Source organism: Varroa jacobsoni, unplaced genomic scaffold (genome assembly GCF_002532875.2).
Source record: "Varroa jacobsoni isolate VJ856 unplaced genomic scaffold, vjacob_1.0 contig02158, whole genome shotgun sequence".
Classification (NCBI taxonomy): domain Eukaryota; kingdom Metazoa; phylum Arthropoda; class Arachnida; order Mesostigmata; family Varroidae; genus Varroa; species Varroa jacobsoni.
The window spans coordinates 43,511-58,434 of NW_019214769.1; the positions used below are offsets into that span (position 1 = coordinate 43,511).

General features: G+C 37.0%; 1 protein-coding gene across 3 annotated transcripts; it reads right to left on the reverse strand.

Moving 5' to 3' along the window:
• Positions 1–579: 579 nt before the first annotated feature.
• Positions 580–14,546, reverse strand: Dbct (Dihydrolipoamide branched chain transacylase E2). Of its 3 annotated transcripts, none has more exons than XM_086973259.1 (14): positions 14,346–14,546; positions 7,882–8,022; positions 7,472–7,565; positions 6,803–6,951; positions 6,128–6,199; positions 5,848–5,905; positions 5,396–5,550; positions 5,121–5,216; positions 4,951–5,005; positions 4,448–4,581; positions 3,642–3,767; positions 3,166–3,291; positions 2,898–3,017; positions 580–2,320 (listed from the first exon to the last, which is right to left on the reverse strand). In XM_086973259.1, the coding sequence occupies exons 2-14, from the start codon at positions 7,999–8,001 to the stop codon at positions 2,081–2,083; spliced, it is 1,545 nt and encodes a 514-aa protein (XP_086829385.1). In that variant the 5' UTR covers positions 8,002–8,022; positions 14,346–14,546; the 3' UTR covers positions 580–2,080. The 3 variants fall into 3 exon arrangements, with proteins under 3 accessions (XP_086829385.1, XP_022709567.1, XP_022709566.1); XM_022853832.2 differs by having other exon boundaries at positions 5,124–5,216; positions 7,882–8,034; XM_022853831.2 differs by having other exon boundaries at positions 7,882–8,034; positions 14,346–14,545.
• Between the last annotated feature and the right edge of the window lie 378 nt (positions 14,547–14,924).

A 14,924-nucleotide genomic window follows, 5' to 3' on the forward strand; every position in this document is an offset into this window, starting at 1 on the left:
AGCGTAATAAACTTGTTTACCAGAGTTTTAGCGCCCACTGCGCCGTGCCTTTTCATCTTCTGCGAGCATCGAAGCTAAGTGGCCTATTGCTAGACATACTTGTTCTAACAAACAACAAGCTGTTTTCATGTGAATGGAACCTTATAATTATATAAACAAGATTCTCCTGCGACCACTTTAAATGCCTGTGCCAATAGCTAACAGTAAAAATCTGAAATCCACACAATACTCATGTACAACACGACCTTAACATTGTCGCCATCAATAATACTAATGTCGAATAACACCTGTTATCAGGTACAACATGTAAGGAACTCGTTAATTGCTATTTACTTTATACAAAATAACCCGCCTGACGCATAGAAACGTCAACGAACTACAAGTCTGAGTAATACTTGCAGTAGTCGCTTTTGTTCGAAGCCGTCGCTGAAACATCAAGTTCGTTACGTTTGTGTGGACCTAGACTAATATAACCACTTGATTTTTTACATGTTTCCTATTCGAAATCATGAAGATAGATAGATCGACAAAGTAAGAGGCAAATTTCGGCATGCTGCATATACTAAAAAGTAGCTCGTCTTCAATTATAGCCAAACGACTGTACTCGGAATTCTTAGAACAAATTTATTTAGAAAACGGTACTAATCAATATTTTTCCCACTTATGATAACTACAGCACATCGAACTATTTGTTCCTGTGGTAGGTGCAGGTTACAAATTCTGTGTATTATATGAATTGTAGAATCTATAAGTAACATTGCTGTGGTCGCATGCATTGCCGCAGATGATTGGCAGACTAATCTCTGCCATGCAACAAATCTAGGGTTATCTGTTGGTCTTAAGGCGCAGCCTAGTGGTATACATCAAGCTGGAAATACTGATGTCGTTTTTGTTTGCGCGTTTATAAAACGTAGAGAAAGACACAAAGCAAGAAGCAAAAGAAATTGGGGTTCGGGTCAAGTGTGGAATTTATGAGAGAGAAAAAGAGAGATATGAAGATGTAGAGTTCATCAACCAGACTCTTCTAACAAACGAAGTTCTTATCCGACGCTGGCTTGAACTTTTATGCCAAAACTTCCCGTTTCCCAGCTTAACTTTGACGCAACCTGTGCGCGCAACTGCTTAGCTTCTATGGCACGTACATATATTTATACACATACCATTAGGCAAACGTCAAGCGCGGAATAACCATGTCTCGTTTGCCATCATTATTTGCTCTCAATTCAAAATTCAAAGCAAAGATTCGCATTTGTTTATAGGACTCGTATATGGCTGATGTGACTACTGGTTATACATATATGTGCCTGCATTTGTACAACACGTATTATTTTTGGCATCAACAATCAGACACAGTTCGAGGGCTTCAAATTTTGCCGCGCAATGTTTACGTCAAATAGCAACTACTTCTATAAGTACATATATATTGTCAATTTGATTAGTTGGTGCGAGCCATTGTATGAGCTACAATTTTGAAAAACAGGTCCATGAACATGAATACGAAGAGAACAATTTAGAATATATATTCAAACAGGTAGAGAATATCAATCCGTGTAACTAAGCAGATACGTTCACTTAAGATACCAAATACAGGAACGAGATAATGCCACTTTATAGGGTTTGCTCATCCATACGATTGGCCTGTTAAAGCCTATCGGTACATCTAATTATTATTAATTATTATTATTAATTGATGTACTTCATTTGAAGTACATCAATGACCTTTGTACTACCATCGCAGCCGACAGCTTAATTGTACGTCATTAAGCGTGAGGCTAAACGAGTATTCAAGTCTCAAAGAGGTCATTGATTCGGGCGTTAAAAACACTAATACACCGGTTGACCTAGATGTAAATCTAGCGTTGCATTGCAAAATTATTTGTATAAGTAGAACATTTCACCATAGCATGAAAAGGCATGAAAATAAGACATTTCCATTCACAAATAGTCCTTTACATCCCCATACATATCCCTCCACGAATTAGACCTGCAACAACGTCGCTTGTCCCTCTCTCTGTAATGTCTCTGACATGTCCCTGGGAAACATAAATGCTCGCAACTTTTTTCAAAGATCCGCGACCAGTTACTGAAGATGCATTAAAAGTAGATGAGGCTTTTCGAGGTAACGTTTATAGACGTTCGAAAATCTCGCTATCGTTGCTCCGTCAATAATACGGTGATCTGCGGACCAGCTGATTTCCAGCACGTGTGCGGGCACAATAGTGTCGTCTTCCAGATATCGAGGTACCTTTCGAATGCGTCCAAGGGCTCCTATACAAACATTTGGTGGTAGAATCACTGGAAAAGTATACGTGCCACCGATCTGTCAAAAAAAATGTAAAATTCATTTTTTATACTAACGGATCATTATTGTTATTATTAGTTATTGGACAGAGTGACAGGAACTAACTTATGTTTGCCACATTATAACTTAATACACAGGTTGCGTAGTGGGCGTCATGGGTCTGGCATACCCAGCAGAACACCGACTAAGTTGGCTTGTTACGTTATGTGATACTATTGTTATTATTATTTTATTTATTTGTTTATTTTATTAATTATTGGGCAAATGGGTAAGCAAAGTAATAGGTAAAGTAATAGGCTCTCCTTTTATCTAAGGCAATAATTTTATAATGTAGATAGCTTTGGCAAACTGTGAAGTTATATATAACTGAATATACAAGAGCCAGTTTGTAAAGACTGGAACAAAATGCAATCAACCATTGTTTTCATTAACACCTAAAAATGGACAGCTGGTACAGAAGTAATTCACAGCAGCTGCTTAATATTTAACTGTGTAATGCAGTGATGTATACAAAGCACCTTCTCTTATTTATTATTATTTATTACCAACTCTCGTAACGTAATGGTACAATAATGTCTCTTTTTTAAGTCCGTACCGATCCTATGTTAGATAACGCGAAAGTTCCTCCGCTAAGATCATCTGCGGATACCTGTCCGGCATTAGCAGCCGACTGCAGACGACTTAATTCGGCGCCAATTTCCAATATGCTCTTGTTCTAAATCGAAATAATGTACATAAATTCAGTTACTATACAGTTATTACTGTTTTTATTGCTACTCCATGCATGTGTTAGCGACTGACTCATTTAAAAGGTAGAAATAGAAATGAAGGTCTTCTTAAGAGAGATGGAATGATGGGCTTACCTGACAATTTTTAATGTTGGGCACAATTAATCCTATAGAAGTATCCACAGCCAAACCAATGTTGTGCTCAGCTTTATAGATGATTTGATCTTTAGATTCTGACAACGAACTATTCAATATGGGATACTGTAATAACAAAAAAAAACAGGTATTTATGGCGTTTATCTATAAGCAATGTTTGATTAATGCTATACTTTGTTCACTGTTATTATCTTCTTACAAACCTATTCCCAAAGTGAGTTACGTGATCCATAGGAAAAACCATAATCTTTTGTACAGCGTTTATATTTCCTAAGCTGCAATTTTGCGAACGTTATAGGTGTTCTTAATTTTAACCTTCATTTAACATTTAAAACCTTCTCCGCTTGTATCAATCCATTTTTAGAGCCGTACTTCCTCCTTCGATTTTTACAATAATTGGGACAGTTCAAACGTATTCAGACAAGCCGACGCCACGGTTGATCATCGTGTCATACCTGGTACAGGGCAAGAGATGCGGCTTTGACGAAAAATGGCACGTAAGAAAGTTTTACCCCGTATTGCTTTGCCTCCTCTGCCATTTCCTTACGAAGGCTCACCAACGTAGTAAGGTTTATCTCGTCCTGCAAATCGTGCAATTCGTAGCGTGATTTCATGACCAATAGTATAAAATATAGCACATCTACTAACACAACGTGTGCTTCAGCATTATGATGTGCAATCCAATTAATCTCTTGCCAAGAAATTTCTTAAACTATATCTTCATTCATAAAAGTCGTGCCAAAGTGCTTGAACTTTCCTTAAACATCAATTCAGCTGTTAATAATCCGAAAAACCTCAACAAGAACAAGGGAGCAGAGCGACATCGAAGTCGGACGATTGTCAACCCGATATCTAAGTTCTGCATTAGCGTTAATCTAAAATAACCAACTTATAATATATTTGAATGATTTGACGTAACCTTTTAATACTGATGTTCGAGCCCACGTGTAACGTTTATCAGATGTTTCCTTCTAAATAAAAGGTATTAAAAAATGTAATGAAAAAAATCGTATTAAAGTAACACCACCTACAGAATAGCCCCCTCATACTCAATAAGTTAATACTTCTCCAATATAAGGAATTGCTCTTAACAAATTAGTAATTACTGTAGCTCCCCAAAAAGATATCTGTCCTCAAGGTAATACATATCCTATAAAAGCAGTAGCTATTAATACTAATAAAATTATTACCCCTATTCTTCTAGCACGGGTGAAGGTTTTACGACACGTAATTATGCATTGTAGCTATGTACGAGACTTACCTTGTACCCAAAGTGCGGAATTTGTAATGATGTTGTCATCGTTTTGATCATGGTGCGAGTATAACCAGAAATTGGGGCAGTCTTTGCTTCAAGTTGTCTTTTCAGTGGTAACACTTGACTGGTGTCAGTTAAATCTAGGGAAGAATGCGCGAACATTACTTATGTACTATAAGGATATTTGCGAGATAGTTTATCAACGTCCCTACAAAACTGAAATGTTAAAAATATTGAATAAACACCGAATTGAAATTAGCGTCTAACATCAGCTATACCGACATTTCCTTATACCTATTGCACCAGCTATACCAACATTTCCTTATACCTATTGCACCCACTCGATTCTTAGACAGTTATTGTCTTTCTAAATGAACGTAGATTTTGACAATGTTTCGATGGTAACGTGATAACGTTTCAACATATAATTATCTGGTGGAATGGTTAAATTAATTGGTAACGGTAACTCTATGTTAATAGGTTAAAAGGCGCGATCCGCTCGTTCGCACCGATTGGCGCTGCAGTCGCGCTGGTAGAGATCACTCGTGCGGTAGAAGGCCCACTCTGGAAAGTCAGGTAAATTAGAAAAATAGTCAAAATATGATTCAGCCTTTGCGTTCATCTTGCATACCACAAATATACAGAGCACATCTTCATGGTAAGGGCCACAAAAATATACCACGTGTACTCGCTGCTGCCGATCAAGATAGGCGAAAATATCGTCCTTAAGCACGCGGTTTCCTTTGCCTGTCCCTGTCACTTCAGTCAAAGGGACCTGAAAGATGATACGGTGCGCGATTTCGGTTTAACCTCACTCAACACATTACTTACACCCCCGAAAAACTGATTGACAAGGTGAATACGCTATTGAAATACATTTGCATAGTTGTATCACAGAGTTAGCAAGATAACAATTAAATATAGAAACATGTATATATGAATACATGTATATACCTGCATCTCTGCAGCCATTCGTCTGACAGCAGGAGTGGCTAACACTTGTCCTTTTTTTGAGTCCTCAGAAGGTCCCGGCGGGCTACTAAAAGCTCTTGGGTCCGATGTCGTCATAGCAACCCCATTATTACCAACCCCACCAGCGAAACTCTTGTCTATTGAAAATATTACATACTGACATTAATTATTTTACAGTAAATAAATGAACCTACGTTCTACGCCTATTGCCTATGCTATGCACACCTTTTTTAATCAGTATCTTCCAATGCGCCTTTAAATGTGTTTGCGATTAACACATTTAATCAAACCTAATTCTATTACAACGAACCGTTCTTTAATACTTGTGGCAAAACCAATTTCGATAATAGCTTAACCATCGAGTATACGTAGGACTCTCTTGCTGCTATAAGGCTATAATTTAGCTCTCCCTTCCGAATAAATTGACTCCATACCAGATTCATCTAGTTGAATGTCAATAAGCGGCTTCCCCACTGCGGCGAGCGCCTCAACCTGTATACAACAGATTGTAGGATTATTAGTAAATGGGCGAGCTCAAAGGGCACTGTGTGCATGTAACTACAGAGAAAGACATCGGAACAAAGCATCGTGTGCAGAAAATCTATCGAATACAAATCCAAATACAAATACTCGATCATTTCGTTATATAACTACCACTATCTATTTTTTCAGTGATTTTGATTGCGCATGTTCGAAAAATGATAAAATATTTACCTGGTGATGGAGCTTAACGACAACACCATCATAGCGAGATGTAATTGTCACCGACGCTTTATCTGATTGTACCTATAGAATACAAAATACAATTTGAATAAAATGAAAAATTCTATTTAGAATGGATTTAAAACATACTTCTTCAGATTATCGTTCGAAGATATAGGCGTCTCTTGAAGAACGCTATTTGTCGCCAGTTACGTTACATCAGATATGCCATGCTTGCCAAAGGAATATCGCAATAAAGATCCGATGCACCAGTATGACATGATACATCCAATAAAGGCTGGACGCATCTACAAGTTGATCAGCATTTACTTTATGCTCGCGACATTTTCTCTGAACACTTATTATCAGAGTGCGACATAATAAATATAGGAATTTTTTGGCGATCGTGAAAAACGTGCTGCATGTTGAATGTCCAAACATCATTTGGTTCCCAGTTGAGCTTTTTTGTTATTATTTCAATAATTATATGCTCGTTGCGCTGTTACATTTGATTAATGTCATATATGTATATATATATAATGATGTGCGTAAAAGGATTTCGTCACACCAGCAATGTCTCTAGCAGTATTGGGAGATTTCATTCCCTGTGTAAACTATAATTTTCTGTACTCGAACTTCAGTGACAATTAATAGCAAAGAAAACATAAAAAGTTGCTAAATACATACTTCACAGATCGGGTCGAATTGTCTGACACGATCACCAACTTTTACGAACCACTCTTTAATCGTTACCTCAGAAATACCCTCGCCAATATCGGATAAGATGAATGGCACCACAGGACTGTCGCCACGGGAACTCTGTTGTTGCAGTGAAACTGATAAATTATTTACTTATTAGTGATTAAGATATTCTATGCATTCGTACTCGTGTTCACGGGAACAGAAAATTTCAGACAGAAATTAGTTTGTTGTATTGATTAAGGTTGACGTCTAAACATTTCGAAATTTTGGTATGAACGTTACCTTTTTACTGCGTGAGAATTACTTATCCCTATATTATACACCTAATAACAAGGACGTCTGCCGGAATGCCAAGCTCGAACGTTAATTTTACACATCGATATCGCCGTTTCTCTTCTATTTCTAAATGTAAACATCCGTAGTGGTGATACTTATCTAAAACTACTCCATTTGAAGGCTTTCAAATCTTCATTTACTCTGAGATAGATACAATACTTAAGTGTGTCCCGTTAATGGGAATGCGTAACTGCTTCGAAAAGGCTGTTGCATTTGAAACGAAATTCATGTGAAGGGAAAGTCCATGGATGTACCGATTGAATTTTTGCTGGTGTCGCCGTACTAATACTCTCCGAATCGAAAAGGAAGGTTACTCACCTGCAGTATGTAGGCAGCCTGCAATGCGTCTGTCATGTATATTTACATAAGTGATTAAATTGCCGCGGATTAATAGTTGAGACGACGCGATCGACTGAAATAAAAAGACAAAAATGTATATGCACACGGTCGATATTGAGAATAATAATGAAAATGTTTGAACCTCGCTATTATTCATTCTTTAGTAAGTTTTCAGTGATGTTTTCGTTTTAATAACTACCTATTTGCAGCGAAAAAAGTAATTAATATAGCTTCAATGCAGCATTTTGAAAACCTACAGTCGTCTTAAGAGCTTTTTGATTTCAATTATTTACGACCGGCATTATTTTAGCTGCAATAGCATGTCAGACTGGGATGCTATGCTCTCTCACTAAGCTAACCACGTGTTAACCATAGGAAACGAAGCTCACCTGTGCCAAAATAGGCCCTTGAGATCGGTTTAAAGGCCTGGTATTGTACATTTGTCTGGCGATCACACACTGTATCATGCGTCGCGACGCGTTACGAAGTTGAGCGGGATATTGTACCATCTTGTCGGCGGTTTAGTCTGCCTGAAGCAAAAACTAATCCATAGCCAAGGCCAACATCATTACATACTAAGTATATCTCGGGCCTTTTTTTTGACAGACAAACATTAACCAGCGTACCAAGACGTTCATTCATTCGCAAGTCGTTGACTTTTCTTTGTTGGTTTATTCGTTTTCTTCATCTCTTCTCCCAAGGGAAAAGACTAATCTAATCCTCTGCTAGTGAAATTCAAGTCACGAAACCCAAATGAACAAACCACTGCAACAACTATAAACGATTGAAGTTTAGTGGCAGAATGGGATTGGTACCTTTTTCAAGTTTCACATCCGGAGCTGCCGCATAAAATGCAGTGCGTCTACGTTCGGTTTGAACGCTATTATATACTTTAGCTATTCCTAGTGCCCACCCACCTTATTGTAACTATTTTGGCATGAGCTAGAAAACGAACGCAGGCGCTTGGATGTGCTATATTTTAATTGTCCTGAATGCTTGACCCCAGAATTGCGGGGACGGAATCACGGAATACCCCCAACACTACATACGTCTGCGTGAGTCTAATGAACAACTCGAACCGGGATCAGCTGGTTAACAGCTCAGCTGTTCAATTGATATTATTAGGCTTGAAAGTCTACATATTAGACTTACTTAACTATCACCCACCACTATATTTACCGAGTTTACTAAAAACCACCATTGAAAATAGCGAGTACTCTTGCCTGGGGTAAAATTTCAAGGCAAATTGCAAGACCATCTTTCGCAATTGCCTGCCAAACATTTCGGAACTGCAAGGATCGTCTAAATGATTTGGTCCTCTCGTTGAAGATAATTTGGATTTTGTGTGATTTGGTCTTTTTATATATCATCTTGCAAAACTGAACCTAGAAGTTACGGATATAGCTAGACGATATAGCAGTATTGGAAGGATTTGTCTTGTCAATGCTTTTTTGCATAACAGCATTTTTCTTTCCTGTTTTCTGTTAATGTATCGATTATATTGACTACGCAAAATTTAGTACGTTCTGTATGTTAGAAAGTCACCTTTTTGGCTTCTATCGACTTATGCTCCATTTTGTTGATTTCTGAAGAAAACGTTAGAGAAAATTAAATACTTGCCAAACAAGTATAGTATACCGCCCAAATGCAGTAAGAAAGCAGCGTGTTCAAAATCAAATCTTCTGTACCTTATCTTATTATATAGCCCAAACAAACTGTGCTAATCATAGTAAATAAATTGTTCGTTCTTTTTTAAGATTCTCGGAGAAATTTAGTTCTCTATGTATGTGTTTGTGTGTGTGTTTGTATGGCATAAATGTGTACGCGTGTGTATGTGCGTTTTGTGTCTGTATGTGTATGTGTAGAAAACCTAAAAAAACAAATCCTGCCATGAAACAAAGCCATTTCAGGGCAGGCAAGCAGTGCAAGCACACTTAGTCCTTTCAATTTTTTTTTTGCCTTAGATCAGTGCTATCTTTCACCTCTTACTTAGATATCAAAAACGTTGCTCTTTCTTATAGACAACAATTTATATGGAGGCAAGCTTAATGTAGCTCTATGTTTGGAATTTTACGTCTGGTATCGCTGTTAGGCGATATTCGATCAGACGATAAATGACGACGTGTGTCTGTCTATGCCTTATTGGTTCGAACCTAGAAGACAACGTGCCCTTTATTATTATTATTATTAGCAGGCGAGCATTTTATCCACTAAAGCTGAACGTAATGGCATATTTTACAAATAGCCATAGATAATGTTTGAATGAGCATCTGTATACTGCATACATTGTTTCTACAATTGAAGCAATATTCTATTATTATTGCAACACCCAACTTGAACTTAGATTAGCGGGTTGTTATGTTGTACGACAGTCCGCTAATCTAGCTTGTAATACGCCGCTGCTGGATTCTACATCAGTCTCTTTGAAAGTCCATTTACACTAAAATAGATCTTTTCTGCTAAAATCTTATGGTCTGATTTGAAACGTCACATCAATGCTGTCTGATACGAGTAATACAAATTTACACGGTGTGTAGTGCGAAAATCAGAAAAAAGCGATAACAAACAAACCATAGTGCTCGTTCCTACGATGTCAGCACCTTATAATGCTACAATGATGCGTATGATCATATTCAAAAGGCTAGTCACGATTTTAGGCTTTTTTTTTACTATTTTTTTAATTTATTTTTTATTACATTTAAATCTGTATCGAAATAACCTCAGCAAGGATCTGACCATCGCATCTAACAAGACGGATAAGGCAATGAATAAATGTTTGTGATTCACGTCTGAAGTACTAAAGAAATAAATTTGAAGATGTCTCTAAGGACTTGGTTATTTCATATATATATGAAATATCCAAGGACTTATTTTAAATAAGTCCTTATTTAATAATAATTACCTTTATATATAAATTTGTACAGTATAGGTAGCTGCTTTTCAACAACAGAAAAACGACCTGATTCCTTGGTGAATATATTTCAGTCATTAAAAACATCAAAACAAAAACAAGCTAATCATTGGATCTTAAAAGTATTTATGCTGCTAAAATTGTGAAGTTCGTATAATAAGAAATTAACTACAAAAGGGATCCAAATGGTAATATTGTTAATGGTCTAGCGTCAGCGACTGGTCACCTGAAAAGCCCAAATACTGGTACATAATCTCCCACTTAAAATATTATGACCAGCGAGTTTAAGATCCCGTGTTACTGTGCCGGCTAGGAAATATACTTCGTTATCGTCTAAACCTTAACAATAAAGCACTCCAAATCTTTTTGTTAATATTTTTACCAGCTTTTTCCACACTTTGCACTTGTATTCCACAATTTGAATTTTTTCTTATAGAGTATGAAAACCACGAGAGTCTTAACCCAATACGTTTTGATAATTTTTCAACGTACAGTCGAATTGCTCGCAAGGATTACACATTTGGGCAGGCATTTTATAGTGCACGTGCCTAACTGTGTCCATGCCAATTAGCTGAAACCAAACAACCCGGAACGTCTCATAATAATCTTCTAGTAAAATAAACTAAATTTATGCTGCGTAATAACAAATAGATTATCGTACCTGCTTTAGACTTGGTGACGCTCGTGCTTGCCCTTAAACAAGCTAACATTAAAAGTGATCATATAGTAATAATAGTAGTAATATAGTTTATTATGATAATCAAGTAGGCCTGGCTAACATTAAAAGTGATCATATAGTAATAATAGTAGTAATATAGTTTATTATGATAATTAAGTAGGCCTGGAAGCAAGCATCCGTGTGGCAAATATATGAACTGATGAAGAAATCTATGCTAAAGAAATCTGAAGGCCCTTAGTGTACCATCATTTGGGAAATGTAAAGGGGATTACGGCAGGGCTAAAATTGCGCTAAAACACAATATACATGTACCATTCTGTAGGGATAGGAGATAAAACCCCTTACTTCAACACGCCAATGACACATACGATCTGTGGGGTGGTGAAGCCCAGATTTTCAATACAGAACAACTTAAGAGATATCTAAAGTTAAGATGAATTTAAATTTGGCTACATGTCGAACTTGGTGCAGATCTGGCTTTTCTTTGCCAGATTGGTGAGAGAACTAGAGAACCCATGCAACACCTTGAAATAAACCGCCCCCCAAAAATTTCAGTCTACCTAGGACGACTTCACCGACTACTTGCTAGGCTTCTAAAATGCCAATACCGTTTTCAAATTTGATCTCTAGTCATTATCGAATTTTTTTGTATACTCACTTCCTATATCATGGTTCTATGCACAATAATAGTATTTGGACACATGAACATTTCTGGCGGATAGAACGGTGGTTGTCTTTGGCCGTAGGTGGTATTCACAATGCTATAATTTCAACGGTAGAACTGCTACAACGGACGGCAGACGCAGTAAGAAGCAAGTAATTATTAGAACCTCATAAAGACTATCATTGAAACTTACCATCGACCTCAACAAACTGTGTCAACTCAGAGATTCCGCTCTTCCACGCATTCACTCAATGTGTGTAAGGTTATCACAACATCCATTGTTCTAATGTATTACACTTCAATACTGTAGGTGGTAGGAACTGTGCCACTGTGACAGCTAAAATGGCAGTCTGTAAGTGTCGTTGTCGGTTCCAAACCATACCCACAAAAGTATGGATGAATGTAGTAGCCGTGAGATCTTAGATAGGGATGTCTTTAAAGACCTCAGAGTTCGTCTTTTAAGTGAGACGAAGCGCTGCGTTTTCGGCATTACGCGGCCTTGCCGTATTCCGTCCAAGGCCCAACGTTTCTACTTAAGCCCAAGCGAATTACACGGCAGTGTAGCAGATTGTACGTAAAAATACGCGATACGCACAAAGAACTTCAACAAAATTAATGATCGGACCCTATTAATGATATCGAATAACAGCATATTTATATAGACGATAACGGGGTTAGTATAATTACAATAGAACATTACTGCTCAATAAGCATATGTATCGATACGCGTAGAATTGTGTTTGATATTTTAAAATAAATCAATGCACGACTAGTAAATAGCAATAGAAGTAGTGAACTAAAAAGGATGTTAATAATACTTTCAGTTAAGATGCCAAGCGTATTTCCTTCCCTGTTGTGTTTTCTTTTTCACTGAACAGTAGGCTGGCCATTTCTGTGCGTGACCAAATAGCTGTGACATGCAAAATAAAATGTCAATATTCTGCTTTTATTATATGAACTAGGATATAGCACAGTGGAATAGATATATTTTTATTTGATGAATTTTCTAAATGCAACATTAGCTCTTTGCGTGTCTCCTGATCCTCAAATAACAGATCGATTGGCTGTTTGATACCTTGTACTACTTATCAGTTGCTCCATTTTATTACCATTACCATTCAAATGTGGACATAAATAGCCAGAAAACGGCCCTGCTGTATATAGAGCCTTTTAAGTAAATTAAACCAAAAATGTTTATCGCAGCGCGATAGTCCAATGCATTGTCTGACTTGGATTCAACAAAAAAAAAGTACACGCCGCTATCGATCGGTTCTATATAGTATCACTTCCTTACACAGTAAATAAACGTATCATTTATATTTAAAATATATAAAATAAAATAATAGTCTTATTTTATGGAAATGTTTTTCACTCGATATTTTTCAGCTCATAGCTCAGGTTGCTGCCGACCCTTTCTCTAACAGTTACCTTCACTTAATGCCGGCTAACTTATCTATTTCAAAAATCCGTCTGCCTATGAACCATGGAAATCTATAGTAATATTGTAAATATAATGCAAAAGATAGGATGTAATCAATGTCAGAGTCGAAAAAGGTTATTTTTCAAGAAAGATATATTAGGCTAACGAATTATTTTACAGCATTCTTCATTGTCTAGGGAAATAATTATGTATTTAATACGGAGAAAGCACGTTTTTAAAGCATGTAATAACCAACTCTGTCCTGGATAGCAGTTCTGTCCGGCATCTGACTAAAGATCACATACTTTGCGAGTATATGTCAATTTCTAATTGACTGTCCTACGCAGAACACAACAGATTTGCCTATATATATAAATACTAAAGGCATTATACTTCTAATAACGGATATATATTTAAAGTGACAAAGGAGTGGGATAATTAGAACACTTCTTAAAACTCTTATCAGCACGATCAAGATGATCACAATCGAAGAACGTATATCTAGTGGCAATATTGGGCTGCTCTTAAGGGGCACCTTAAAAGCCGCAGAGCAATATATGTAACAGTATTTCGGGAGTATTTTCTGACCCAAATAATCAGCGAAATTCCAAGTGGTTAGTTATTTTATCGTTTCTAACGTATCTAGCACGTATGATATAGTACGTTTTTGACTGTAGCTAGAGAAAAACATGCATTTCTTAACGATCTATACTTAATATCTATCCCTTTCGCTGCGCCTTTTGATTTTCCCTATTATAATGTCGTTAAATAGATGTTCATATGCTGTTTCTTTGTTGCTATTTATCAGAACAGATATTGGCAGCTCATTGATGAAAATCAGTAGTCAAAATTAGTAATAAGATCACTCCGATTAATCACTCATTTAACTATTAAGCCAGTTAACTGTGGTGAACAGATCGAATACGTTCTGCGTATTGTTACACTTGAAACGTCAGCGAAAAGGAACTAATAAAAAGATAGCACGCGTATCCCTGCTTAATGGATAACCACCGTCTCTAGAAAAATAAAAAGTCAAACGTGATAAAGCGGAATCAAAGTCAGGAACGGTTACATATCTCACCCACAAGAACGTACGCAACATAATGTTATTATTTTATATTATCAAGGCTAGTCACTATGCTGGAATTAGACGTAGTGAGTGCAAGTCATTTTACTTACTCAGATCATTAATAGGACACTTGAAGTTCCAGCAACTTGTAGTTACCACTTAAAACAGTCAAATGCAGTATTCGGGCAAACTCATGCCAGCTTCTGGCCCCAGCACAGCAGAACTCAACGGCTAAGTGCATTTCATTCTTGATCTACCTGATCTACACGGTGCGTGTATAGAGGCCATCCTCTGGATGGCTGATTACTGGCGCTCCCTTTACCAGACAGGGTCATTGCGCCACGGTACGTAATTACCGGTCTTCTGTTTGTTTGTAGTCTATTAATCTATCTGGATTTTTGCATATCAGCTACTGGTCGACTGTCGCCGTTTGGAGCGGGTCGTCTCAAACCGAAAAGTGTTTAAAGTAGAAAAAATAAATTGAAACAATGAATATGAAATTTACTGATTAAAATTTTTGTTTCAATTCATCTTATTTAAATGATTGTATCATTTTTAGCTAGCTTGAGATATAGTGCCAACAAATACACTCACGATTTTGTCGGTTATGAGAATTATGTATCACCGCTATATTAACTTTATAGTTTATAAGGAAATATGAAAAGCTGAACGCCGACCATTAAAAAAGT